The sequence below is a fragment of the Lepidochelys kempii genome, chromosome 14 (assembly GCF_965140285.1).
Source record: "Lepidochelys kempii isolate rLepKem1 chromosome 14, rLepKem1.hap1, whole genome shotgun sequence".
Taxonomy (NCBI): domain Eukaryota; kingdom Metazoa; phylum Chordata; order Testudines; family Cheloniidae; genus Lepidochelys; species Lepidochelys kempii.
In genome coordinates, this window is record NC_136393.1 from 14,197,656 (window position 1) to 14,224,330 (window position 26,675).

A 26,675-nucleotide genomic window follows, 5' to 3' on the forward strand; every position below is an offset into this window, starting at 1 on the left:
TGTTAGAGGCAATGTCTCCCAGTAGAGGGTGCTGGGAGTACATGTGCTTCTCTTCTAACCCGAGTAAGAAAAACTACATGTAAATTTCCTCACAGTACTGTATTACTTGCCTAATACTTTACATTTAATCCCCCATCTTAAAGTTTTATTTTTAGTTTGAGTTATCAGAGTTAGATGCTAGGGATCCCCTTCCAGAAATATTTAGGGTCCTGATGATGATGGGATGAGAGCTCTTTCAGGAAGTCAGGTGGTGCTGCCATGGAACACAGCATGAAAACACTGTGACTTCCAGATAAGACAGGAGATCGACCTAGTTAGCTGTTCCGGGGGGAGCTGTGACTCGGGTACAGAGAAGGGCTACTAGGATGATCTGAGGGATGGAAAACTTGTCTTATGAAAGGAGACTCAAGGAGCTTGGCTTGTTTAGCCTAACTAAAAGAAGGTTAAGGGGAGATATATGATTGTTCTCTATAAATATATCAGAGGGATAAATACCGGAGAGGGAGAGGAATTATTTAAGCTCAGTACCAATGTGAGAACAAGAACAAATGGATATAAACTGGCCACCAGGAAGTTTAGACTTGAAATTAGACGAAGGTTTCTAACCATCAGAGGAGTGAAGTTTTGGAATAGCCTTCTAAGGGAAACAGTGGGGGCAAAAGATCTATCTGGCTTTAAGATTAAACTCGATAAGTTTATGGAGGAGATGGTATGATGGGATAACATGGTTTTAAATTAAATTAAATATTCATGGTAAATAGGCCTAATGGCCTGTGATGGGATGTTAGATGGGGCGGGATGTGAGTTACCCAGGAAAGAATTTTCTGTAGTATCTGGCTGGTGAATCTTGCCCATATGCTCAGGGTTTAGCTGATCGCCATATTTGGGGTTGGGAAGGAATTTTCCTCCAGAGCAGATTGGAAGAGGTCCTGGAGGTTTTTCGCCTTCTTCTGTAGCATGGGGCACGGGTCACTTGCTGGAGGATTCTCTGCTCCTTGAAGTCTTTAAACCACGATTTGAGGACTTCAATAGCTCAGGCATAGGTGAGAGGTTTTTCGCAGGAGTGGGTGGGTGAAATTCTGTGGCCTGCGTTGTGCAGGAGGTCAGACTAGATGATCATAATGATCCCTTCTGACCTTAGTATCTATGAATCTATTTGCTGCTTTCCCTCCCTGGTCAGAAGTAATAGCCTGGTCTTTACTATTGCTCAGCTCCCGTTCAAAGGTGCCCCACTGTTTTTGCTACAAAAGCTCAAACCTAAGAGATCAGAGAAGAGCCAAGTTAAACATGCCTCTCTGTAGACTGTCATAGCACACCAGTCATTTGAAAGGCTCCACAGAGATCAAAGGGCCCTGAATGAGGGGGTTGTGCAGTGATCAGTTGGATATTGGTTAGGGAATGAGAAATCTACGCTGTCAGAAGCTGGAGTTTGAAAATACTAGCTCAAAGCATTAGCCTCCGCGATTGTACCATTAGCAACTGTCTCTGATGTTTGCTTGGATCAAGATGCTGTGTAGCACAGGCAGACATGAGGTGTCGGGGGGCTCTATGGCCATTGGAGAGAAGGGGGAGGGGGGCTTTGTCACAGATTCCTACCAATGAGACTCATTGGCCTGTTTAAAAGGAAAAACCCTGTTGTTGCTAGTGAGCTCTCTGCTCATTTCCCTTGACTGGTTTAACAATCTGACGGGATGTGAATATGCAAATCTCTGAGTTAAGCTGGAGATAAATCTTCCACCTCTGATTCTTCATCTGTTTTCTGAATGGTGCTGACTTGTTTGGGCTGCAAGGAAAAATAAAGGGCCCCCACCAATTTCTTTTTAAAGGAGCCTGCTCTGAAGCATGTCTCTCTCTGGTCACAATGTTGAGCTCTCTCTGCCAGGGATCGGGTGTCATTTATCATAATAATGGATTCTGTGCACATTCATCATTCTCCGTCCTCACAGGAAGTCATTGATCTTCCCGTTTTGTGTCCAGTAATGAAAGTATTGATCAGGGAGGGTTGGTGGCAGTTTATAAACAGAACTGACACTGAAGTCCACCTGCAGTCAGAGAAGATGGGGGAACCTCTTGCCTGTACTTCACTGATTAGAAAGTCAAGCTGGGAACGCTGCATGTTCTTTGAGCTGAGCTGCCTGAGTGCAACACAGAGCACCAAAAGGAACAAAGGATGGTGCCTGCTTGCATCCCAGAGATCAGCAAGTCAGACTTTTAAGGATCTGGGGTTTCAAGTTCACCAACTTCTTAACGCTTTATTCCCATACGTTTCTTGAACTAAGTACAAAGACTACATAAAAGCTACTGCATGGGCAGTCATCAGAGGCGGGAGTTGGCACTTCCTCCACTAGGACAGTTACACTGGATGCAAACTGAATGGGGAAGAAGTGGAGGGATTACTAGGAAAATCAGACTTTGAGCCCTAACCTTCTCTTTACATTTTAAAGACTCATTTCAACACAAAGGGCTGAAAACTGATCTTTAAAAACTCAGATCTTGGAATAGCAGCTCTGTCTAAAGGGTTAACTATTTTTTTTTAACTGTCCTTCCCCCTGCTCCTGGAATCTGATGGTTTTCAAAGTTGCACAGTGACTATCCCTATGTGACCATCTTAAAAATACCCCAAGGCACTAGTTCTCGGTGAGGACAACGGGGGAAAAAAAAAAATAAATTGGGAGTTTCTAGAATTAGTGGTCTGACTCTTTTTCAGAGGGACTGAGCACCTGCAGTTCCCCTTTACTAAATATGACATTGGGAGGGGGGGAGGAGAGAGACTTTTCCAAGAGAAGGACCTCATTTTTCAAACTTTGCCAAAAGAAAAACTAACCTCCTGTAGCTACAGAACATGTATGAGAAACAGCTTTTTAAGGAAGTTAGAAGAGAAAGTCAAGATTGGGTTTATAATGAAAAGCTGGTTGGAGGTTGATTCTGTGGCTCTGTAATATGGACATAATCTCAGCACCAGTGTATCTCAGGCAGATCATCAAGATACACGCCCCCCGCCCTTTCTTCCAGTCCCTCCCCTTCAGTTCTCCCATATATATCTTGAGAGAGTCTGACATTCTCCTATAGCTGAATGTCACCTCAGCTCTGAGAGGTACCATCTTGGAGGATCCAGTGATAGGGGAATTTTTAAACTTGGGTAGGGGATGCTGGTGCTGTAACGATAATATAGAGACCATATTTTGATTTCTTTTGGCAGAGAAGGTGCCTTGCTGCCTTCCAAACAGGAGGTCATTAATCAAGTGAGCCACAAAACCTAGAATATTTGGTTTAGAGGGAGAAAGAGAAACAATGTACAGAATGTAGCATCCAAATACCACAGTGATGAGTGCAGTAGAATTACCTAAATGTATGGTAGAGCTGCTAATCTACAAAGCCTTGTATGAGCATTAATCCTCCCTCCTGCAAGTAGTCAGTGGTGCTAGCCTCATTTACAGATAGCGTATGTGAGACAGCGAAGTAAAGTGACTTGCCTAAGCCACGGGGAGTTAGCATTCCCGGGGATTTGAACTCAAGTTCATCATTCCCAGTCCTGTGCACAGACTTGTCAAAACATTGTGTTCTCCTCATGCTCTTCTCTTCTAATGCTTGCTGCTTTCTTTTTTTCCTGCTAAAGTGAAACAGTTGCATGCTTTTTCATGGCTCACTTGCCTTTGAAATTAAAATCTGTTGAGATTCACTTTGTATTGTTTAGACTGGCTCCACTTCTTCAAAGTTGGGTCAGTGTAATTTGGCATCTCTTTATCCTCATTGGCTTCAGCTCACGACAGCAGAGTTTCTTGTTTGTGCCCCATTAAGATTTTTTTGTGCATAAAACTAGCTTTGTTGCAGAGGTTCTCTATTTCATCTTCCTCCTTCCGGCTGAATGCAGAACGGGTAAAAGCTGGTTGTGATGAAGGGCTTTGTGAGCAGGGGAGAATGTGTGAAACTTTTGTAAAACTCAGATTTAACATCAAAAGTGCTGCAGAATTAGTTTTCACGCTCCACAGGGTTGAAACTAAGCTCAAAGTTTATAAACTCGTCAGGAGCCTTCCAAAGAAGCTTAGCTTCAGCCCTGCAGAACTTGGGAGCTCTGCATGACTAAAACCTCATGGCTAAGCTCTTGAGGAGTTCAGGAGCTTCGTAGGTGTAGAGCTTCAAGTCGGGGCAATGCTAAAGGACCATTCTGCAATGAGTAGGTATTCAGAGTATTCCATGCCTTCAGTCTTCTTTAAACTACCTCAATGCTGTGTTGCATCCCAGGGGTGTGACTCAATGCATTTCAACTTCACCAGTCCCTTGGCACGTCTCATTTTCAAGTGAGACAATTTCCACACAGGAATTGTGCCACTGGCACTAGTGAATAAGTTTATTTAAAGAGTGAGGGAGAATGAAGAGAGAACTGAATGGGCTTGCATGTTCTTACCTGAATAGGGCACCTTTTACCTTCAGGTTGCTGGCTTATATCTGTCCCATGTCAGAGGGCCTTCACCACCTGACATGTAGCTTATGTGAAAGGAGTTGGCTGTACTCAGTCCACTTTCTAGCAAGCGGATGTCCATGGCACCAGAGCCATCATCACAATTGTCACTGTTCTCCCTTGTGGGCCATATTAGTGAAGAGGCCAGGGATTTAATGAGTCAGAGGTAAACTTTGATTCTTGACAGGGCTTTGGGAGGAAGCTTGTATTACTTCTGCCTATGCTGTACATCTCCTGTGGGCAGAAGATTCCAGCCTCCAATGCAGCTAGCTTGGCACCTCTCACCTGCATGCAATTTATCACCAAATAAATACATAAATTGATGGAGGAAATAAAATAATAATAAAACCCCCTGGCAAGGAGGTGATGTGAACCACTGACTCCTTTAGGAGCAGAGTTCAAGGACCCACCTGGCCCTAGCCCTCCTATTAATGCGTTTCCTTTTCTTACAGTGGGGGTCAACTTGTTTTACTTCTGTATAATCGTCTACCTCTATGGGGACCTAGCGATCTACGCAGCTGCTGTGCCAGTCTCGCTCATGCAGGTGACCTGGTGAGTGATGGCAGTTCTTTGTAAGCCCAGGAATCTAGTGCACTGACAACAGAGGATGGAACAGATCCTTTTGCATTTGGGTGCTTCTGCAATGGAGGGCTAACGAATATTCAGTGGACCTGGTTTTGCCGTTGACTTCTGGAAGCCAGAGAGGGAGATGACCCAAGAACAGGTCATCGGTGTTTACAGATGGGGTAGTGAGGTTGGACGCCTCCTTTACTGGAGACGGCTAAGCTGGCATTAATTGACTGGAGAGTCACGTGACCTGACTTAGATTCAACTTTGGGGCCAGACCTAAGTCCTACTTACCCACGTGGTTAATGCAGCAGTGGCTGCAGCAGTGTGAACTCATGATTGTGTTTCCTTGTTATTGAAGGACCATTCCCAGGAGTGATCCTTAATAAGTTCTTGACCTGTCGGTTGAGGTGGCCATCTAGGCTGAGATTTGAGTCCTTTTGTGATATGGATAGGTGTCCATTAAGAATTAGACTGAGACCAGTTCCTTCCTCATAAGTAACAGTAACTATCAGAGAAGAATGACATTTGTTCAAGTTCGCTCTGGGCTCAATTTGAAATAGTGTCCTAGAGGTGCAAGTCTCTATATCCCACTATTAGTAACTTCAACCATCTAGTCCCATCACCTGCATTTTCAAATAATTGTGAAGAGCCCAAGAATCTATCTATGGTTACATAATTCAGAGTGATTTATGTTTTCTGGGGCCTGTGATAAAGCAGCAAGATCAGGGGAAAGTCTCTGCATGTCTCTGTCTCCACCATGCCCCATTCTCTTTCTCTGGAGGAGAGAGGAAGACGCAATTAGTGTATTCAGAGGGATGTTAATTACTGTTTTGCTTTTGTTTCTCTCTCTTCCCCCTCCCCCTGACTGCATTCTCAGTCGCGTAACTGGCAATCACTCCTGCGGTGTTGGAGATGGCATGAAGTATAACGATACAGACAAGTGCTGGGGGCCAATCAGGCGGATTGATGCTTACAGACTCTATCTGGTGAGTGCTCAGAACTGGATGACTGGTGTGGTCCGTATATCATATTTGGTCTGAAATGATGTACACAGGTTTCTATGGCATAATGTGTTCAGATGAACAGCCAAGGTATGGAATTCTGACTTCAGCCCTGTCTGATTTGCTGAAAGCTCTAACTGCAGGCTTGATAGCCTGACTACATTATAGTTTGGCTAACCACATTGTGCTAAGCGAAATTTCCCCTGCATTCTCTTTAGTATACAGTATTCTTCACTTTCCGTCCTGCATGCTGTCTATCTCAGTACTGTTTAAACAGCTGTTGCAATCCAGAAGTGGCTGCACTTCAGTGCTTGGTGAAGTGATTCTGACTTTATATAGAGGTCTTAAAGTTTAATGCAAAGCTGTATATGAGTGTTAGATCTGTTCCTATATTGCAACAACTTTTGTGTGTCTTTAAAATCTTCTGTGTGTGAAATATTGTAGTTTTATACAAACTTCTGCTTTTTGAGGGGGAACATGTCACCATACATTGTTCTGTTTCTGTTGTTGTACCATTTCAGTAGCATGGCTGGCTAGTTTAGGATTTTGTAGCCCATCACTGCAGTATCAAATTGTTGTGGCTCTGTTGCATGGCAGAATCAAACTCTCTTTGACTTCAGTAGGAGTTAAACACGAAGACAGAAACCATTGTCTGGGGTAAGAAGTGGGGAGGAGGAGGTGAAGAGCTTTAATAGCTTTGAAAGTAAAAGCAGCCTGAATCTCAGACCTGCTGGAACTTTAGCTGGGGGTTCAAATAGAAACCAGTATGGAAAAGAGAGGGAGGAAGGATGCATCAGATCATCAGTGCCAGCAGGTAAACCCAGGGGCAGGAGTAAATGTAAGCAATGCTTTCAGTTGCCATCCTAAGGAGAGTGTGGTGGCTGGATCACATGCCTGAGCACTCCTCACTATTGCAATAATAACACTGGAACAGGAGCTAGATCTCAGGAATATTAGTAAATGTCACAGCCTGGTTAATTATTTAAAAGAAATATTATTGCTTTATTAAATTGCATCTTGGCCTATTTCTTTGAAAACCTACATGATTGAGGATTTTCTCTCTGAATTTCAATAACTCTTTGACCGAACAGAAGGCACTTGTCAGGAAAGGCAGAAATGCATTAATTACTAACTGTGTCTCCCAGATATTACACCTATAACTCATAAAGATAATTGAAAAATTAAAAAAACCCAAACAAACAAAAGCGTTACTTGCTGCTGTCTCTGTGGGCAACTTTCATGAACTTTATTCCCCCGGCTTGTCTTTGTTTAGCTTTGAAGGTTACTTTATCCTCTAATGTCTGTGGCAGTGATTAACCCTTTCTCTTCTGAGTAATCAAGAAAAAGGTTTCAGTGCTTTTCTCCACTTGCCTTCAGTGGGAACAAGGCTATGTGATGCTATGAGATATGGTTAGGTAATAAATGGAATTGCTCCAGTGATGGGCTGAACATACAGAAAAGCTCCAAACTGTCAGTGCAACTTTTGAGCTCAGTTACATCTTCACTAACAGCTCTACCATTTCCCACTAGATAAGCATATGGGCAACATTGTATGTCTAAGAGGACAAATCCAGACTCCTATTCCCAGCTCTGCAGTTGAATTGCTGCTTGACCTTGAGCAAGTCACCTAAGCTCTGTCTTAATTTACCCCTCTGTAAAAGGAGGATAATGTTAACAAAGCTCCAAGAGTGTTGACACTTAGCTGTCTATGAAGCACATGGAGATCCGCTGCAAGAAGTGTTGTTGTTGTCAAGGTCAGGAGAACTATTCTTCATATGGCACAGCTCTGAAGGGAGTTTAAAAGTTAAACCGACTTTGGTGCTGATGAACCTTTTTCATTGTTCTGTTATAACTTGTAGACAACAGGTGACCAGTGGGTAGGTCTGTGTTATATTTGTCCATGGAAAAAAAGGTGTCTTTCCTTCGTGTTGCAAAGTGGCAAATTTTACAGGATATCATTAAATTATAGCAATATGCATTATAACAGCCCAGTGTCAATCAGATGTTACTTTGTAAGGAGCTAGAAATGCTTTAGTACAGGCCTGATAAAACACAAGTTTTCTTCTCCCTTTTTAGCTTTGTTGCAGGGTGGATTTGATTTAAATCAAATTGATTTAAATCACTAATCAGGAAAACTCTATTTAATCATGGTTTTCTAAATAAAAATGCATTCTTGTTGGTTGTTACAAGCTTACTACATATTCTTCACGACTCTGAGATAGATGTAGGATTCATTTTTAGAAGGTACACATATACATTTTTAAACACTGATTTATTTTGAAAACTTTTCAGATTAGTTTTACAGCTCTATCAGAAAATGAGTGATTGGTTATTTTATTTACCAAAGGTAATTGAGGCAGATATTTATGAAGTCATTGGGAGGTGAAGGATCTCCAATTCAACAGGTTAATCATTAATATTTGGAGGATTTTCTTGCCTTGCTGTATTAGGAGGAGAACATCACCAGGCAGACATTTAAATTGTTTTATTTAACTAAAACAACAACATTAAGTATTCTGGATTTTTTTCTTCAACAGCAAACATATAGTTTAACAAAAAAGCATATATCCCTCGCTTCTCACATTTATCTCCAGACTTCTCCTTGTCCAGATCTATTCTTCTTCTTCTCCTCCTCCTCCTCCCCCCCCCCCCCAACAAATCTTCTATTCATTGAACTTTTTGAAACTTTGCACTTTTAGAGAGAGGTAAGGGATTGACTCTGTGTACACAAATTTGCAGAGGGACAATAGAGTTGCGGTCTGTTATTTCTCATCTCTATATATTTATTTATTTAAAAACATTTTTGCTGTTAACAAGCATGTTACCGCTGGGGAGACGCATTCAGTTTGAGAACTGCAAAACGAAGCATCTCTGATGGTATCTTCTAGACTAAGCACTGTGTCCCATTGGATAGATAGAAAAATTAACCCAAATAATCTATACAGAAGCCAGTGGAATCCCATAAGATTGGGTCACTAATCCATGAACTACTGGAACTCCTTTACAAAACTTTTCTTAAACATTCCATGAAAGAATTAGAATTTATAATACCTATTCCATGATGAGATATCTTTGAGCTATAATGTTTCTTAATTAAAGCTATCTTTAGATTGGTTTTTTCCTCAAAAAGCATTTTATCAAAAAAATCCGATGTAAATAAAAAAAAAATCAGATTTTTATTTATTTATTTTTAAAAATCAATGATTTTTATCCACCCTGTTTTGTTGGAATTTCACTTTGAAAAATTCCAGGGATGAAAGGATAACTTGTTCAAAACCACAACAACCTTCAGTAAAGTAGCATGAACAGTCTGAAATTTGTGCTGTAGGAAAGTAGGCTTTGTGGCCAAACGGTAATGCAGAATTGGGTAGACCAAAGTACTGAATGACACGTTCTCGGATGCAAATGCTTCCACTAAATGAAAAAGGACTGCTATTCTTGTCTCTTGTTGCATTGTTTCAAACTCTTTCCTAGTCACTTATTTTTCCATGGAGCAGGTTGCAGTGCAGTCAAGCTTTTCCTTCTCAAAACATGATGGTGCTTTGAGAGGCCTATTGCCTGAAGTGTTTTTTCCCCCCCAAGCTTAATTGGAATATTGCATGTAGTACAAAACTAAAACTTGAGATCAGCAGTCATGTGAAATGTTTTATACTTCAGAGATCAAAATTTGGCAGAGCGGTTTCCTAATTCAGAATCCGTGTGTGTGTACATGTCTCTCTACCACAACACTTTACATTCAGCACGGAATAACTGTCACCTTAAACTGTCATGTTTGTGTACAGAAGTGGATCCTCTAGGACCAGCAGGGTAGCCAGAGCCTAGCCATGCAAAGGAAGAAACAAGCCATTTAGAAGTGGAGAAGGGGAATAAACCTCTCAAGAACATAAACAAATGGGACCTTCTCCTCCGTAGCATGAGAAATGTCCCTATAGGCTAGGGCCCTTTTGTTCTGGAGTCTTAACTCTCCCTCTTGTGAATGGGTTCTGAATCAGGCAGCTGAAACAAGGAGCTTTTCCTGCATACTAAATCCCAGTATGGGAAGGAGGAAAAAGACAACACGAGAACTTAGAAGGAAAGGCACACTGTCCTCCAAAGAAACCAGCACTGCTCTTTGGGAGCATCAGGCTCTGTCTCCTGAGCTCTTGTCTCTAGTTTCCTCATCTTTCCTGGCTGTTCCCAGTGGCCGAGCTGCAGGCTCAGCTCTGAGGGAGTCTAAGCAGGTCAGCGCAATCCAGCCAAGGTCCCACCGTAGCCAGCACTCTGCTCCCTACCCTCAGTAAGAATGAATCCCCCTTCAGCTCCCACCTTTTTCTGTGTGTGTGCAGCCAGCAAATTACTGGCAACGTTTTTACTTCCATTTTTTCCAGGCTAAATGGTAAATGTAATGTTTTCTGCAGAATCTGTGGCAACTGCAAGAATCATACCAATTGGGCATTTTTCACCTCAAATGCCACCTGTCAGCAGAAGATCAGTCCTGCCTCTCTCCCAAGGACTCTGTTTTTCCCTTCCCTTTTTCTCAGTTGCAGTAATAACTGTTTCAAGCACCGAATCTTTAGGCTGGGGAAAGGGAGGAGAAAATGATGGACATAAAATCCTATTTCATGGTTTAATGTCCCAAAACTCCTCCAGAAATGGGTTCCGTTCCTGCTTTTTGGGAGTGGATGTTGAGCACTGTGTACATAATGAGACTGTTTAGACTGATTAAGTCCCTCTCTGGAGATTTGCGTGCCTGTGCAGTATTTTTATTACTGCTACAGAATCTAGCACACCTATGTGTGGCTGCAGGGACGACACGTAGCCTGCTGGGCCCACATAACCTTCATCCTCCACGAACTGAGTGTTGTTGGTCGTAAATTGTGTCCCAAAATATGGGTGGCTTGTGATATAAACAGGTCATGGAAAGTGTTGATTTTATTCAGTTGTACTCCCTCCTTCCTGTCCTGTTACTCGATGCTTGCATTTGCCTCCTTAAGTTGGACATTTGGGAGGCCTGGATGGGTTTGGAAGCTGGGGTTATGAAAGGCACAGCATGAGTGCACTCGGTGCAGCTTGCAGGGTGAATCGGCTGGTAAGGGAGGCATGGGCTCCATGTCCTGTAGATGGCAAATGCTGATTGCAGTTAAAGCAAATTGGTAACTTTTGTTCTTCCCTTCAAACCAGTTAGTCACAGCACAGTGGCGTCTTCTGCAGCCAGAATGATTTCTGGGTCATTTGGCTGTTCTATGCCCATTTTTAAGGGCAGCCTGGAATGAGCTGTAAAAGGAGGTAATCTGAGTCTCTGCTGTTGTGTGTGTTTCATAGTGCAGATTTAGGGTCATCGAGCCCTGCTGCAATTCCTTTTATAACACTTCCCTTAAGGCCAGCCAAATGTCTTCTGTGTGGACCGGAGGAAGGGACAGTGGTTTAAGCTTTAACCGTCTCTGCATTGGACTCATACCTATTTCTTGTTACAGTCCTGAAGTTACCCTTCCTTAGTGATATGGTGAAATAATGATATTGTTGCTAGAGAAAAGCTGGCTGATTAATACTCATGAAAGAAAGAAATAAGAGGTTAAATCGGTGGGAATCGCCAGCCATCTGGAGATTCTGATCAAACATGACCGTGGCAAATGTTGCCTCAGTTCTGCACTGGGGCGGACGGAAATGCTTTAGCTTCCTCTCTTCCATCAGCCCTCCCTTCCTGGTAACTCAGGAGCCCAGTTTCTTCCCATAACAGACTAAAACTCCCAAATGGGGGAAGCAAATGCCATTTTGGAGGAAGGCGCTTCAAAAGATCCTCTCCCTAGCCTGGCATTGCGGTGTTTAAGGATGTCCGGTATAGCTGTTCCATGGGAGGATGTGCTGGTTTTTAGCTGATTGGGAAAGGTACATGGCATCCACTTTTACAGGTTCACAGATGCTGCAGTATCGCAGGCAGCCCAGCGGGTGCCGGCCAAGTGAAGAGGGGAGCACAGATGGTTTAATGGAGATTATCCCAGTTGGAAATGTGCTTGTGCGGTGAATAAAATGAGCGGGCTCTCAGGCACTCACCATCTCTCTTCAGGAAGGGACAATGTCACCCCAGCCTGACATTCTGATTAGAATAATGAGCAACCAGAGCAGGGTCTGTCTGAAACTGAGAGAGGCTGGTGCAGAAGGGTGGGGAAGATAATCAAGGGGAACAAATATCCTCTTGTTAGATGCAGAATTTAACCTGAAAGGGGTAAGGCTGAATTAGTACATTTTATGTAGATGCATTTTCCCCTCTTCTCTTGTCTCAGCATGGTACTTCCTGCTTGGGTTCTCTTTGATTGCAATCTGTAGGGCTATTTTTCTCTTGTCTCTTCGTCTCCCTGTTACCCCTTCTCTGGCTCTAGAGCTGCCCTCTTGGCATTCCCCCCATCCCCTCCCCCCCAGCTGTGACTGTAACCTCATGTCTGCCTCTGTGGGTATAAGGTTGCATTTGGGAATCTGTCCTCTCATCTGGGTATAGAGGTGCCTTGATTTCTCACTAGAGACCCATGTCTCTGTTAGTTTGTGTGCCCTCACTCACTCACCCCCCTGTAGGGCTTGGCCCCTTGTCATACCTGTCTTTCTGTAGGTTCTACTGTTAAGAAGCAATGTGCAGTCTCCCTGTTGAGAGGCTTTTAGTGAAGGGCATCCCCCATTAAGCCAAAACTCTTCCACATGCGAGCACCTGAGTCCACAGCCTGCCTTCCTCGCATGCTAATACCAATTGGGGTGGCCGGGACCACTATTTAACCCAAATGGCCCCTGTGCTGCATACAACCCTGGGTGGATGAAGCCTTTCCAGAGAGGTTTTCAAAGCTGCAGCCCCAGCTGGCTCTCAAGAGCTTACACTTAGCACAAACCCTTTTGAGCCGAAAGGATCTCAAATTGCCTTACAACTATATATAAAGGATCACTTCACCACGCGGTGGAGCTGAAGTGCAGCCAGTTGTGTGGTGGAGCGTGTCAGCTGTTCAGCAGCACCCAAAAATGCTATGCAAAAATTCAGGGCAGGGGCGCACACATTTTTTGAGTTTTCTAGATGGGGGAGGGAGCAGGGGTGTCCATCCATGGTGGAGGTGTCCTCATGTACAGATCTCACTAGCTTTATATGATGTAAGTGGTTAGTAGCAATGCTGTCCCAGCATGAGCTGCTGATCTAACTCTTCTCCCCAAGTCCATTGGTACTGGAAACAGTCCTTGAGTTGAAAGGTGGTGCTTTGAATTGAATGCATCTTCCGAGGAGAGACATGCTCTTGTTCTGAGTGTTCCCTTCTGCAGCTGAGAAGACTTTCCCTGTGTTCTGCCACCTTTCACCACTGTGCCCCACAGCAGTCACGTCCAGCAATCAGTAGATCATAGCTGCTGTCTCGGGTATCTATTCTTGCAGGACTCTGTGCCAGGAGTGGCCTAGAGACTTTCAGAGCCAGAAAGTGAGAACACGTGGGAGGGGAGGGTTGACCTCCTACATCATCACCTGGTATGAGTCCACTACTGGGTGTGCTAAGCCTAAGCCTGCAGAGAGGGCTCATGAGGACAACTGTTTGGGGGAAGTTTATTGTGCTGATGTGAAGCCAGCATGCCTGTTTGCTTACAGCAATCACCTAGAACACGCACACAGCAGTGTTCTGTAGTGACATTCCAAAGCAGGGTTACAGCAGAGTACAGAGCCTCCTGTGCTGTCTTCTCAGAAGGGATGTGTCCTAGCAAGATTCTCTCGCCAGCGCTAGAGCATGTTGTTCCTAACTACAAACACTCCAGTGCTTTTTATTGCAAAATGAATGTGGAAATAAAAACAAATGACTGTCAGTGTAAAAGAATGGTAGCTATTACTCCTGTGGGCAATTACAGTACTGGAAGGCAGGAAGAACCTACATTAGTGATCCAGAACACTGCAACGTCATCTTCTGGAGTACTGCAGCGTATGCGGGTATGTGAGAAACAGAACGATTGAAGTCCTGCTTTAAGTGTAACTAATCAGTGCACTAACTTTTGCCACAGATGCCTCGATAATGCAGCACTGTTGGACTAAAAACCCAGTCCGAGGGGCTGGTTTCGGAGTCTCATTCCTGTCTCCATCTCATCAACTTTTTAAAGTGAGGTCAGTTTGCCCTGAAGCTGCTGCTGCAAAACCTGGGAGCCGAGTTCCACCAAAATAAATGGTGTCTGGGAAATGAAAGCAGTTCTCCGCTTTTTGTCATGGAGCTAATTAAGGTTGAATTCACCCCTCGTTTCTTGGCCATTCTTCCCTCGGTCTTGTCATTAATTTCTGTCTCTGTTGCAGTTTATTGCCTGCTCATCATGCGTCTTTGACAGATCACCTGGCAGCGTCACAAGGCTTTTTTCCCCTCAACGTTTCCCAAACAAAAAAAAAAAAACTTTGGTTAATGCCTAGCCTCTGTGAGCGAGACTTGGTTTGTAATTGATTTGGCTCACACAGTGGCTGAGATCTGTGCAGCGTTTCACAAGGGGGATGTAGACTTGTCATGTCAGTATCCCTAGCTCTAAAGTTCAGTTTTTGGTATTGGATTTGCTAGCTTCCTTTGAACCTCCCTTCCCTTAGGACAAGGGGAATATCAGATGGAAGGCGAATGTACCCTGATGCCAGGACTCAGGGAAGGAGACTGATCCTTTGGTACACAGTGGAAGAACTCCAAGAAACTGCAAGGACGTGGATTGAAGTGACTGGCTTTAAAGGATTAGCTTGTCTCTTATTACAGAGAAATCGATAGTGCAGGGGACTGAAACATGTTTTTTGCAAAGAGCTGTCTGTTCGCTTCACAATGAGAAGTGGTTTTTCTTCTTAAACGAAGCCTAGATTACACTGTCACTCATCCTGACACTGAACTTTTTCCAGAGCTCTCCTAACAAAGGGCTTTAATAACGAGTCCTTCCCTCAGCCACCTCCAGCCAACCAGCAAGGGAGGGACATCTATCCAGCCCTTTGGGAGCACTGGTCAGGGAGGTGCTCTGAAGATGGTTGTGACTTGCCTCAGTGCTGTGGCTCGACTAGATGACTCTCAAGGTCCCTTCCAGCCCTACAGTTCTATGATCCTGTGAGCTGTTGCTTTTGTTTGGTGAAATATTGGTTGTTATCTTGACCAAAGCTGTGATCTTTAGACCAAACCAGCAGCTGCTGATGACAAAATTATAGGCACTACCATAAATACAGATAACCCAAGACTGGCCAGATTTGTCCTATGGCAAACTGTGATCGGTGTCACCTTTCTGGGCAGAAATTATCCCTGAAGTGATCCAGAGGGTTTATTGCACCAGTCTGTGTAGTGTGCACTAGACAAGGTAGGGGAAGAGGAAGGCTCAGAATGAGTAAATTCCCCAGGTAGCCCTTAGCACTGAACAGCTCATGGAGAGGCATGCTTGCGGGTATTCCATGCCTATATGCCACGCAGCCTATCTGTTTCTCCCACCTTAACACTACCTAACCTGAGGGGGGTTTATATTAAATAGAAAGATCGTGTTAGCTGCCAGTACTCCACTATCTGCATAGATGTAGGGCAGTGTCTGTCGGGGGGGTAGTAATGACTGTGCGCTCACACTTTATTAGATGAAGCTCATTAATCTGTTTATAGCCCTGCTCGCTAATGTTGCAAAAAATCCTCAAGGCTGCTCAGTGTCAGGAAGGTTCCTGTTCTATTTCGGATCCATTTTGAGGTCAGTCTGTGGAGGGCACAGCCAGGCCCACCTCTGTAACTTCGCTCTGCGGGGCTGCCATGTATCACGCCCCTGATGTTCCACTTTCAAACTCCGCTCTCCTACTGCGATCAGCTTCTTTGCTCCCCTCCCTCTCGATTCGGATGCAATTAGACGATGCAGAGTATGGGAGGTCAGGGGTCAAGGTGGCGCTAAAGTGACTACAAGACACTGCAGATGACTGTACCATAAATACTCCATCGATGAAGAATTAGATGGCAGTCACCTCGGGAGATTGCCAATCTCCATCTTTCTCTTATGAAAAATGACTATGGAAGCATATTTACACCAGAGAATGCAAGCTTGCTGCTGGCTCCAATCCTGGCTGTGTGTGCCAGGGACTGCAATCTTTGCATAGGAGGACTTTTTGAAAACACTTCGCCGTGTTTGGATTGTTTAATTTAGGAGGGGGAGGGAATTGAGTGATTGGTTTTGCGAGGGGGTGTTGGGTGTTTTGAGGGCTTGAGGGGAGAGTAAGTGAACTTGGCTCTCACTGAAATGTGCTAGCTCAGGATTCTGACAGCCCTCTCTTTATCCACATCAAAGGTACGGCCAGAACAGCACCATGCCAACTTCACTCCGCTGCCGTTTCAATGTGCTGTGGCCTTGATGCAGAGGGGCTGTAACTAGGGGCCACAGAGGAGGTTCAGTCTCTCTGGTCCATTCAGTCCTTAGTCTCTCTGAGACCTCCAACGAGGTCAAGACTTGTGATAGTGTTTTTCATGGGGTGGACACTTGTCCACTTGGAACTGGATTTAAACAAACAGATGCATTTAATGTAGGCCACTGACCAGCCATGAGGCAGTAATGCCACCACTATGTATTCCTCAGGTCACTAGGGGCTATGTCCACAGTTGGCGTAGTAGGCATAGCTCCCCTTACTTCAGTGCAGCTATCCCAGCTTTTGCCAGCTGTAGCTCTGGCTCTAGATGAATATTCAACCTCCGACCCAGCCATGTTGTGTAGATCCTGTATATCGAAGGAGAATGCCAGCTGTGAAGATTGCTCTTTGTACAGGCAATATGTTCCCTATGAGTTATGACTGTAAAAACTCCCCTGGTGTATCCTGAGAGTTGCATGTTAATTACCAGCAATACTTTGGCAGCAGAAGTCTGTGACAAAGTAGCTCTCCTTTACTCTAGGGGGTAGAAATGAGGCCAGTTACACTTTATCCATAAGTATTCCTCATGCAGTGTCTAACGGAGGCAGCATTGTTCCATGGAACTTCATTACTGCTCAGAGGGGGGAAGAAGAGGTTCAAAACCCTCTCAGCCTCTTCGAGCAATCCCATTTCTGCTGCTGGGTAATGATTTTAACCAATTTAAATGAGAGTCAATAATTACCTGCCTCCTGATAACTTCCTGCCTGTCAGCACAGCAGCAGCCATGGTCCACATGCCAGCCGCTGGGGGGCTCTGTCTTTTCATCTTTCATCTTTAAGCTTTTATAAAGGGTCTCGAGGGAATCTTGTATGAACAATCAGTCTCCTTTTCCATATATTATATCTTACCATAGATGGTAGAGGATGAAACTTGGAACACAGCCCTAAGTAAAGTGCCAGATGGCACTTTAGCTGGAGAGCTGAAATCACGCAGGAGGGACGAGTGTGTCCTCTGTCACGAGGGGGGACAGCAGAGGAGGCTTGGAAGGAGGTCTGAAAGGGGGCACTGCAAGGAAGTGAGCCCCACAAAGCCTCTCTTCTTGAAATCTGTAGCAGCTTGGTCCTTATAAGTGTTGCAACCTGTGGTGTGACCGGCTGAGGCTGCTGGGGTGGTGATTAGGGTGGTGGGTGCCACAGTGGAGTGGTGGCACTGTTTTGGCAGTTACGTAGGCTGCAAATGGGTGTGTTTAAGTCACTAGTGGTAACATTTTTAGTGGCTAAACACTCTGGACTGTTCTAGCCTCAGCGACAATGAACAGAAACATCATGTTGTGAGGAGCCTAAAACCTGGTAAGTTCTTTCAGGCAGAAGTGTGCCTTAAACCATTCTGACTGGCTCCAGAAGTGTCCTTATGCTCGCCAAAGGCCTGATCCAAAGCCCCCTGAAATCAGTGGAAAGACTCCTCCTGTCGACTTCAGAAGTCTTTGGATCAGGCCCTAGATCAGAGGATGAAATCACATATTTCTGCCTGTGTCATCAGTGTTAAAACTCAAGTTCCTCTTCCCCTGTTCTCTAAATGTCATCTGTAGGAGAGAACCTGATGCAGGCAGGAGCCAGAGCTGGGGCTCTTACACAGCCCTCACGTCTTGCAGCAGGGCCCTGGTTCCTGAGCAGGCCAGATGTCACAGAGCTCATCAGGTGTTTCTGCTAGGCCAGCTGGCTGTCAGAGGCCGTTCTTAGCTGTGGTACATTTGTCTCCATCGCTTCCAGCATTCACCTAGGCTGCAGGAGTAGCTTGATGAGCTCAGGGACATCTTGCCCAGGCAGAGCTGGCATCAGAATTACTACTCATCTGACACCAGCTATTAAGTGACTGCTTTTTCTGCTCTGTTCAAGGAGACTCTTTGCTTCTCTTTCTAAACAACTAATCTTAATAGGGACCAGTTTCCTCTCGGAGGTGTCACAGTTGGACTTGTCTTTGTTAACTTCTGCTCTGCTATGGGAACGTTCCGTATCCACAGCCTTGCAGCGTCTGTAAAGCGTCCAGTTTAGCCTGCCGAGGCAACGCAGTCTACCAAAGAGTGATCCAGCTGATCTAAATCTCAAGTCCTTATGCTTGTAAATGTCAGATTTCTCCATGTTTAGAGAGTTTATTTGTATCCCCTCACCCCTTTCAGTGGGAAGAAAAGGGCTGCTTGGAACTTGTGATGTGCAGTCACCGATGTCTGAGACACTGGGCGAAAATTACCATGAGAACAACCTTGCATGTGAGATGTCTGCACTTCTACCACTAGTCAGAACCAGGAGCTTCAGAGCAAAGATTTGATTTGGGATTGGCTGTTGCTTTGGCTCAAGTTTTAGAGGGCAGGGGTTGTGGGGTTAGTTCTCAGATTAAGCAAACATTGCTCGGAATTTGGGGATCCTCCAGGCTCTGAATCAAAAAGATACAGTAGTTTAATTCTCAATAAATGCTAAACATTGTGGATGCTTTTTCTGCAGATTAGATCTTGAAGGCAACTACGCAAGTTCCGATGGCAGTTGTGAATGAAACTTGTTTTCATCAGTGTCCTGTGGCAGGCGTGTGCATTCACGCTCTCAGCACAACAGACGTTTACCTGCAGAGTCTGTGGTGCTAGTTCTAGTCCCTGAGACCCATTGCTATAGAAAAAGCTGAGAGAGAAGAGCCGAATTCAATAAAGTGCGGCCTGCTTATTCTGAGCACTGAGGACTTGAGCCAAGAGGATGGCTCTAGACTGTTCTCAATGGTAGCAGATGACAGAACAAGGAGTAATGGTCTCAAGTTGCAGTGGGGGAGGTTTAGATTGGATATTAGGAAAAACTTTTTCACTAGGAGGGTGGTGAAACACTGGAATGCGTTACCTAGGGAGGTGGTGGAATCTCCTTCCTTAGAGGTTTTTAAGGTCAGGCTTGACAAAGCCCTGGCTGGGATGTTTTAACTGGGAATTGGTCCTGCTTTGAGCAGGGGGTTGGACTAGATGACCTTCTGGGGTCCCTTCCAACCCTGATATTCTATGATGACGTACTCGCCCTCCAGATCCAATAAAGAGCCTGTTTGGCCAGCATAACCCTTTGACTCTGGTGTAAGGCACCTTCTACACTGGTTCGATTCTTGATCAATATGTCTAATACCTGGAAACATTCTTTTGGAGCATCTCAGCTGATCGTCACAAGTGGATGTTGACCAAGGCACTACAGCCATCCAGTTTACATAACCACATTAGTACTTACCCGTACCTTCTTGTGATCTTTCTTTGTAAGCCTAACCTTATCGTAAGTGGCTTGTCTACTTCTTACCTGGCATGCAAATTTCAATACAAAGACTGTATTTCTTTTTCAGTCGCTGTGTGCGTTTCTGGCAATAACAGCAAATCCCATCTTGGTCCCTGCAGCAAGAAGGCTCCAAGTCAACAGGCCTGTCTTTCATTTTGAAGTATTAAGAGCTGACAGAGGGAGAGGCTGGGAAGCCACTGACAGCTGGATTCCTGTTTGTTTTTTGTAACCTCCCAAACCTTGGCAGTGTTATAGCCAGAAATAAAAGCTGGCATGGGGGGGGAGGCCTCCTAACACTTCAAGAACTGCCCAACTATTGAGTTCGCTGGCCTGCAGGGTAGAGCATAATTCAGAGAGACAAGCTGTTGTCTTCACTTCTGTGCTAGCAAACTTCTAATTTTCTCTGACTGGAAACATAATCTTCAGTAAAAGCCGCAAACTCATTGCCATCTAGTTATGTACTGGGTCATGCTGGCAACACAAACAGGAGTTTGCAAGGAGAAGAGGCTTTCATTTTTTTGTGCCTGACTTTCTGCATGACTTCAACAGGCCCGGATATATTTTTTAATTTTTCTTTTGTATTGGACGGGGTTGGAGGAGAGAGATTAGGGAATGACCCCCTCCGATAAGTGAGCCAATCCCTTGCAAGTGCATGGTAAGGATTCTCTTCTCCCACACCCTTAGGGGATGTAGTTGCTCTTAGACACAGCACTTTATCTTAGCCGAAAGGCTGATGTCTCTTCTTCCTTGTTCGTGTTGAACTGAATGAGCCTCCATTCGTTGTCTGTAGTTGTAAACCACCAGAGTACAATAATCCACTTCAGTTAAAGATTTGTCTGTTCCTTCTGCCTCAGGTTATTTTGATAAAATTTAGTAGCCAAGGTGATAGAGGCCTTAGATATTTCTAAGATAGAAAGCAGGGGAGTTGAACTGGAAAATGCAAGAGTTCTTCCTTGGTGTGTAACGTGTAGTGCCGTTTGAATTCCATGAGGGTAACTGATGCTGTTTTTCTGGACAGATTTAGGCTTTGTTAACTGTTGCGTGTAATGAGTCAAGGTTTGTAAAACAGCTCACTTTAGAGAGAGAGCTGAGCCTAGAAAATGTTGTTGGCAGTTGAGGTGGCTTGTGTCCTAGATGCCAGTCTAGGCTCACCTTTCCTTCAGGAAGAAGGTAATGGGATAACGGCAGTTATGGAGTTAATTAACTACTTGGGGAGGAGAAGCTGGATCAGTGTGAACTTGGCAGCTTGTGATGAAGACACAATGATTTGAAAAATCCTTGGAATGAAAATATGGCTGACTTCTCCCGTCCCCGAGAGAAACACCACAGCCTACTTATTAGGTACTTAAATCTTTATTTTGTGGGGTGGGATGGGGCAGTGCGGCATGTTTATTTTTGAACACCCAGTTTTGAAAATCTTGGCTTATGTATTCATATTTATCTCCTCCTCTCCTACACACACCTTTCCAATCAGCTGCAAGGCCTTGTATCTGAAACATCTTTGAAAAGACTGGTCTGTCTCTTCAGCTCTCCAATTCTGAACTAGTCAGGATGGGCCCAGTTACTGGACTAAAACTGATCTCTTGATCCTCCTTTACGAGCTAAATGGAAGAGCTTCTGGTTTGGAACTGGTGGCCATTACCTGTCCTGTTTCAAATCTCACGGAACTTGCGGGGTTCTGGGGGGTTGATTTTTGCTATTTAATTCCATCCACTACTGTCTACTTCTCATTTAAAGAGAATTCAGCATGTAGCACTGTTTGATTTATAAACCGGGTCTGCTCTCAAATCTGCGCAACCTGATTCATCTCCGTCAAAGCCATTGCATTGTTCTTACTGATCCTTGGAAGCCCAGTGTGATTCATTGATGGGAGTTGGATGGGGAAGGTAATGTAATATTTAGACTGCTCTTGAACTCATCTCGCACCTCATTCCTTGAAACCAAGCTTTTATGATGAACAATAGATAGTTTGTTATAAAAGGGTGGGGGGAAATCCATACCTTCAGGCATGATGATTTGTGTTCATCTCACTCCTAATAAATTGAGGAGTAGAGTCCTTGAGAGAGAGGGAGAGTTTGAAGCTATTCTCTGAAGTTGATCAATGGGTTTAAAGAAAAGGCGTACTTGTGGCAACTTAGAGACTAACAAATTTATTTATTTATTTTTGCAGATACAGACTAACACGGCAGCTACTCTGGAACCTGTCAATGGGTTTAGTAGATAAAGATTGCTTGGGAGCTGGAGAATTTGTAACCATACAGAAGTTAGAGGGGAAAACCCCAAAAGGACTTTTTACCCACAACTGTTACAAAATTCAGTTCCCTGCTTCCTCTCCAGGTTCAGTTTACAAGTGTGTCTAGAGATGGACACACCAATGAGGCCCTGCATCCTCGACTTAAGCACTAAAGCTGCAGTTGTGCTCAGAGACCGATACAGACTTCAAACCCTGCCTCTTTGCTACCTAAGGGCCCTTTGTCTGTCCGTGCATTGGATTAAGGTGCTGTTCTGCCAGTTGGTTCTGGTGTGCTCTAATTTGCACAAGACACCTGTTCCTTAATTATCACCATCCCTCGTCTGTCGCTTTGTTTCAACTATTAGTAATGCATGAGCTAATCATCCCTTTTGAAGGGGGATTATGTTAACAGTTTGAGTGTGTGTTTCTAAGAGAGGCTAGTTGGGCATGGATCTGTAATGTCGGTGGTGGTAGATTTGGCTTCTGCTTTATTGGTGCTGGTCCAGGTCTTTCACCTGCATTCTCCTCATGTGCATTGGGCTGTCTCTGTATCCTTAATGATGATGATATCCCCACCTTTCTGACCCTTGGAGGTTGCATTCTGCTTTGGGACTGAATGGCAGTCAGTAGAAAGGAGGCTGCGGGTTGGGTGGGGATGGAGGGAATTCAGGGAGCATAACACAAAAAGGAGATTGAAGGAAAAGCGCAGAGGAAAAAAATCTAATTTCTATAACCCTTTTAATTCAGTTGTATTAGAACTGAAAGTCCTTGATATTTCTTTTTGCTGTCTAAGACTTGTCAATTATATTTGAAATATCTTTTGTGCTTCCTGGGTGATCTCATCCAAAGGATCTTGAAGCATTTCTTAAACCTTAATCCTCACCCACACACCCGACGGCATTCCTATTTTGCAAACAGGGAGACCAAGGTGCAGAGAGGGTAAGTGGCTTGCCCAGGTGTTGCAGCAAATCATTGACTGAGCTGGGAATAAAACCCAAAAGTCCTGACTTCCAGTCCCCACCCTGGGTTTATTTTGGCCACCTGGCAATATTTGTGTTGTGAAATCATTCGAGTTGCATTACATATTTTCTGGAACGGGTTTAGAAAAGTTTCCTGGAGTTGTGCGGGTCTTTAAATAACTTGGGTTCTGTCCCAGCTCCTCCATGGGTTCATTGTGGGACTTTGGGTAAGTCATATAGCCTCTTTGTGACTCAGTTTTCCCCATCTGTAAAGTGGAGTGCTACCTTCCTTTGTAAAGTGCTTGGAGATGTGTGGATGAAAAGAGCTATGTAAATGTTAAGTAGTTATTGCTCTGTTTATTTTAAAAAAATCTTACTAGTTGCCATGCAAATGGACACAATGTGTGCTGGTGTCTTCTGGGCCTTTGTCCTGTAGACTACTGCTTGCACGTGTTACTGATGAGAGTCTGAGTCAGTCCTTGATTGACTGTCACACTCTCACCCCCCCACAAAAACAAAGGGTGGGCAAAGCTCTCTTCCTGTATCACTCCCTTCCTCCTTCGGCCAACCTTCTCAGTAGAAGCAACCCCTCTGGATACCACATTAGCTTCGCTCAGTGGGTGCTCAGAACTCTTTCAAGCCCTTGACATTCTGTGTGTGTTCTTAAAGTGCTTGTTATCTGATTTGGCTAATTAGTCTGTTAGGTAAGAGGCACCTCTTCCTCCCTCCCCCCCCCCCCCCCCCGCCACCGCCACTGAGGTTGGATAAAAAGAAAAGGAGTCCTTGTGGCACCTTAGAGACTAACCAATTTATTTGAGCATGAGCTTTCTGTAGCTCACGAAAGCTTATGCTCAAATAAATTGGTTAGTCTCTAAGGTGCCACAAGTCCTCCTTTTCTCTTTGCGAATACAGACTAACACGGCTACTACTCTGAAACCTGAGATTGGATAAGAGGTCACGGCTCAGTCACTTGTTTAGTCTCTCTGTTGCACTGGGGAGGAGCTGTAGGGGGATGTGTGATGTCTAAGGAAATGTAAGGCTTCTCAATTAGTCCTGCTTTCTGCCAAGTGACTAGGAGTGTGCTATGGGAAGCTGTCAGATATTCAGTGGATCCTGGTACTGCAATGTCCACCAGGTTAGCCTTTAGTGACCCCTCTGCGGTCTGTCTGGTAGCTGTGATTAAAATTGCAGGATGCCTAATAAGAGCACTTGCTGATGGTAGCTTTGCATGGACTCTGCATGGAGTGTTTTTTAACAGCAAAGGCACTGGGAGGCTCTTTATCTTCAGAGTTTTCAGTTCATGGGTGTAGTTTGCACATGTTACTTTCTGTTAATGCTTCATTGTAAAAGTGAAAATGTAGCACATCAAGGATTAGTTTAGCTGGAGCTGGTTCACCCTTGTCACGTGGCAGGTTCCACTGTTTTTCAGGCTAGCACACCTCAAGGCAGGCCCATCAATGTTAATTCAACTAGACTGGTCACAGCTACAGATACCAAGACCTAAATTGAGAATATACCCAGACAAAGAGGTTTAATATTTAATGTTCTGTAAAGTTACACTGATAGCTTGTACTAAAATTTGTCAGTAACTGCGTACTGTACAGGTGATAGCAAACATCAAGAAGCTAAGAGGATCCTGAGCTCGGTCTGCCTGAGGCATATAATCTGACATCAAGCAATTAGTTTTTCCCTTCCTTGTGTCTCAGCCAATCCAGCTTTAAAACTAGTGAAGAAATCTTGGTACCAAACAGAAGTTGTTTCTGAACTGATCTTTCCAGAAGAAGTTTATTTCACTGTTTTTTGGCCTTATTAGCAAAATTCTGATTTTTAGCCTGATTCCTGTTTGTTTGTTTGTTTGTTTGTTTTATCTTTCCAGGCAGCATTTACTCTGCTACTGGGTCCTTTCACCTTTTTTAATGTCCAGAAGACCAAATATCTGCAGATCATGACATCCCTGATGCGATGGATAGGTGAGTCCATGAACTTCTTCAGTTTTAGAAAGCCTCCACCTCTATCCCTACTGATGGAAACTGAATCACGGGTATTGTATATAGACGTTGGACTAACTCTGTCATGGCCTGCACATCATGCCCTCTCAAAGACCTGAGTCAACCGTAGATATTTTTGATTTTTTTTTTTCAAGCCAGGGTCACCTTCATTTTAGACACGAGTTTTATAAGTGAACACTTGCTAAAATGGTGCTGAATCCCAAGTGGCTTGCCATTGGTGCACCGTAGGCTGCCTCAGAAACTTCGTAACTAACACAAGCTGTTTTCAGTCGGCACTCTGCCTTCTTCCCTAAGCCCCTTGTGTGTCTTTTATGGTATCTCACTAAAAAGTGAAGCTTTTTTTTTTTTGGAGGGGTGTGTGGAAATTCCGCTTCTTGTGATCAGAGTACTATACATGTTGACAGTCTGGCCATCTCGCAACTGAAACACCAACACTTGGATTTTCCAGTGTCAAGGCAGGGGAGGATGGGCATTTTAGAGATGTTTCTCTTTGATAAGGCTATTGGATTGTGTGGCAGTTCTCCCAATGGACTCTCCTGAACATTGGGTCAATTTCTTCAGGATCCAGGTCTTGGAAATAAGTGGGATCAATCCATTCCATCAGGATAGAGTTCATTGTGGCAGGAGGTGACTACTTTAGTTTTCTCTTTGAAGCACTGATGCATTTAATGGAGAACCCACCCTGAATCTTGTCAGTCATCCAAGGACTTAATGGCAGTGAATCTGGGCCATGTGCATATATTTCAGGAAGAGTTTGCATATTTGCACACTGTTTTGCCCAGGCTTATAATTCTGATTGTTTATCTCAGTCTACTCCAGACCCAGATTCGATAACTGATAGCTATCATCAGCCCATGTCAGGAAGGAAAAAGAACTTTCCCTAGTTCAGCCTCTGGGACTTTTTCACCTGTTCAGTATCACTCTGTACGCAGTAAAGGCCAGTTTTGGTTAGCCAAGTTCAAAGGCCTGTAATCCTGATCTGAAACCCCCAGCAGTACTCAAGGGGAGCTGGATGAGAATATCTGAGCTGAGGTTTATCTGTGGTGTTGCTTAGGGAAATGAAGCTCCCACGGTGGATGAGAGATTAAGCTGCAGAACCTCAAATGTTGAGCAGTTTGAAATAACGAACACTGACCCCGTATGGTGTGAAAATCTCAAATGTCAGTGTCTCTCCTTTGTTGCCTGAGCACATGAAAGGTTTGAAAGCCCCATGCTCTCCAGAAGGAGGGGTTATCTCATTAAAGGGGTATTAAAGGTAGCAAAAAATATAATCCCTTCTCATCTCACTGGCCCATTTCCGATCACCCAGTCTCCTCTCTTCCTGCGGTTGCATCAGTCAAGCCTCCCGTCTCTGAGACAACCTGGCACCTGGCTGGCCTGCCGTTGGTCTGTCCCTAGCCAGCTGCCTCCAGAATAGGGAGGGTGATCATTAAACCTTGGCCCAAAGGTTTTTTTTCCTTGACAGACGTGTTTGGTAAGGTGTAGGGGAAATTCATGATTTAGCCTGATTGATTCCCCTGTCAGGCCATTAGGGGATGTCTGTCCCAGATAATGATGTTTAATGGCCCTGGTGGTACCTCAGTGGTTACTTATTGCAAAGGAATCAATGAATACTAGATTTATTAGAAAAGAAGATTCTTAAAAGGAAAGTGGGTTTATACAGTAAATAAAGAAAAGGAGGACTTGTAGCACCTTAGAGACTAACCAATTTATTTGAGCATGAGCTTTCCTGAGCTACAGCTCACTTCATCGGATGCATACCGTGGAAACTGCAGAAGACATTATATACACACAGAGACCATGAAGCAATACCTCCTCCCACCCCACTGTCCTGCTGGTAATAGCTTATCTAAA

General features: G+C 44.3%; 1 protein-coding gene across 5 annotated transcripts in view; it reads left to right on the top strand.

Annotated features, from left to right (window-relative positions):
- Nucleotides 1-26,675, top strand: part of SLC38A12 (solute carrier family 38 member 12) — a 65,745-nt gene that overhangs the window by 16,607 nt on the left and 22,463 nt on the right. For all 5 annotated transcript variants that reach the window (XM_078848689.1, XM_078848687.1, XM_073310750.2 and 2 more), the window contains 3 exons: nt 4,912-5,011; nt 5,907-6,015; nt 24,689-24,782. In XM_078848689.1, the coding sequence (XP_078704815.1) occupies nt 4,912-5,011; nt 5,907-6,015; nt 24,689-24,782 (303 nt within the window). The remainder of the gene's footprint in view (nt 1-4,911; nt 5,012-5,906; nt 6,016-24,688; nt 24,783-26,675) is intronic.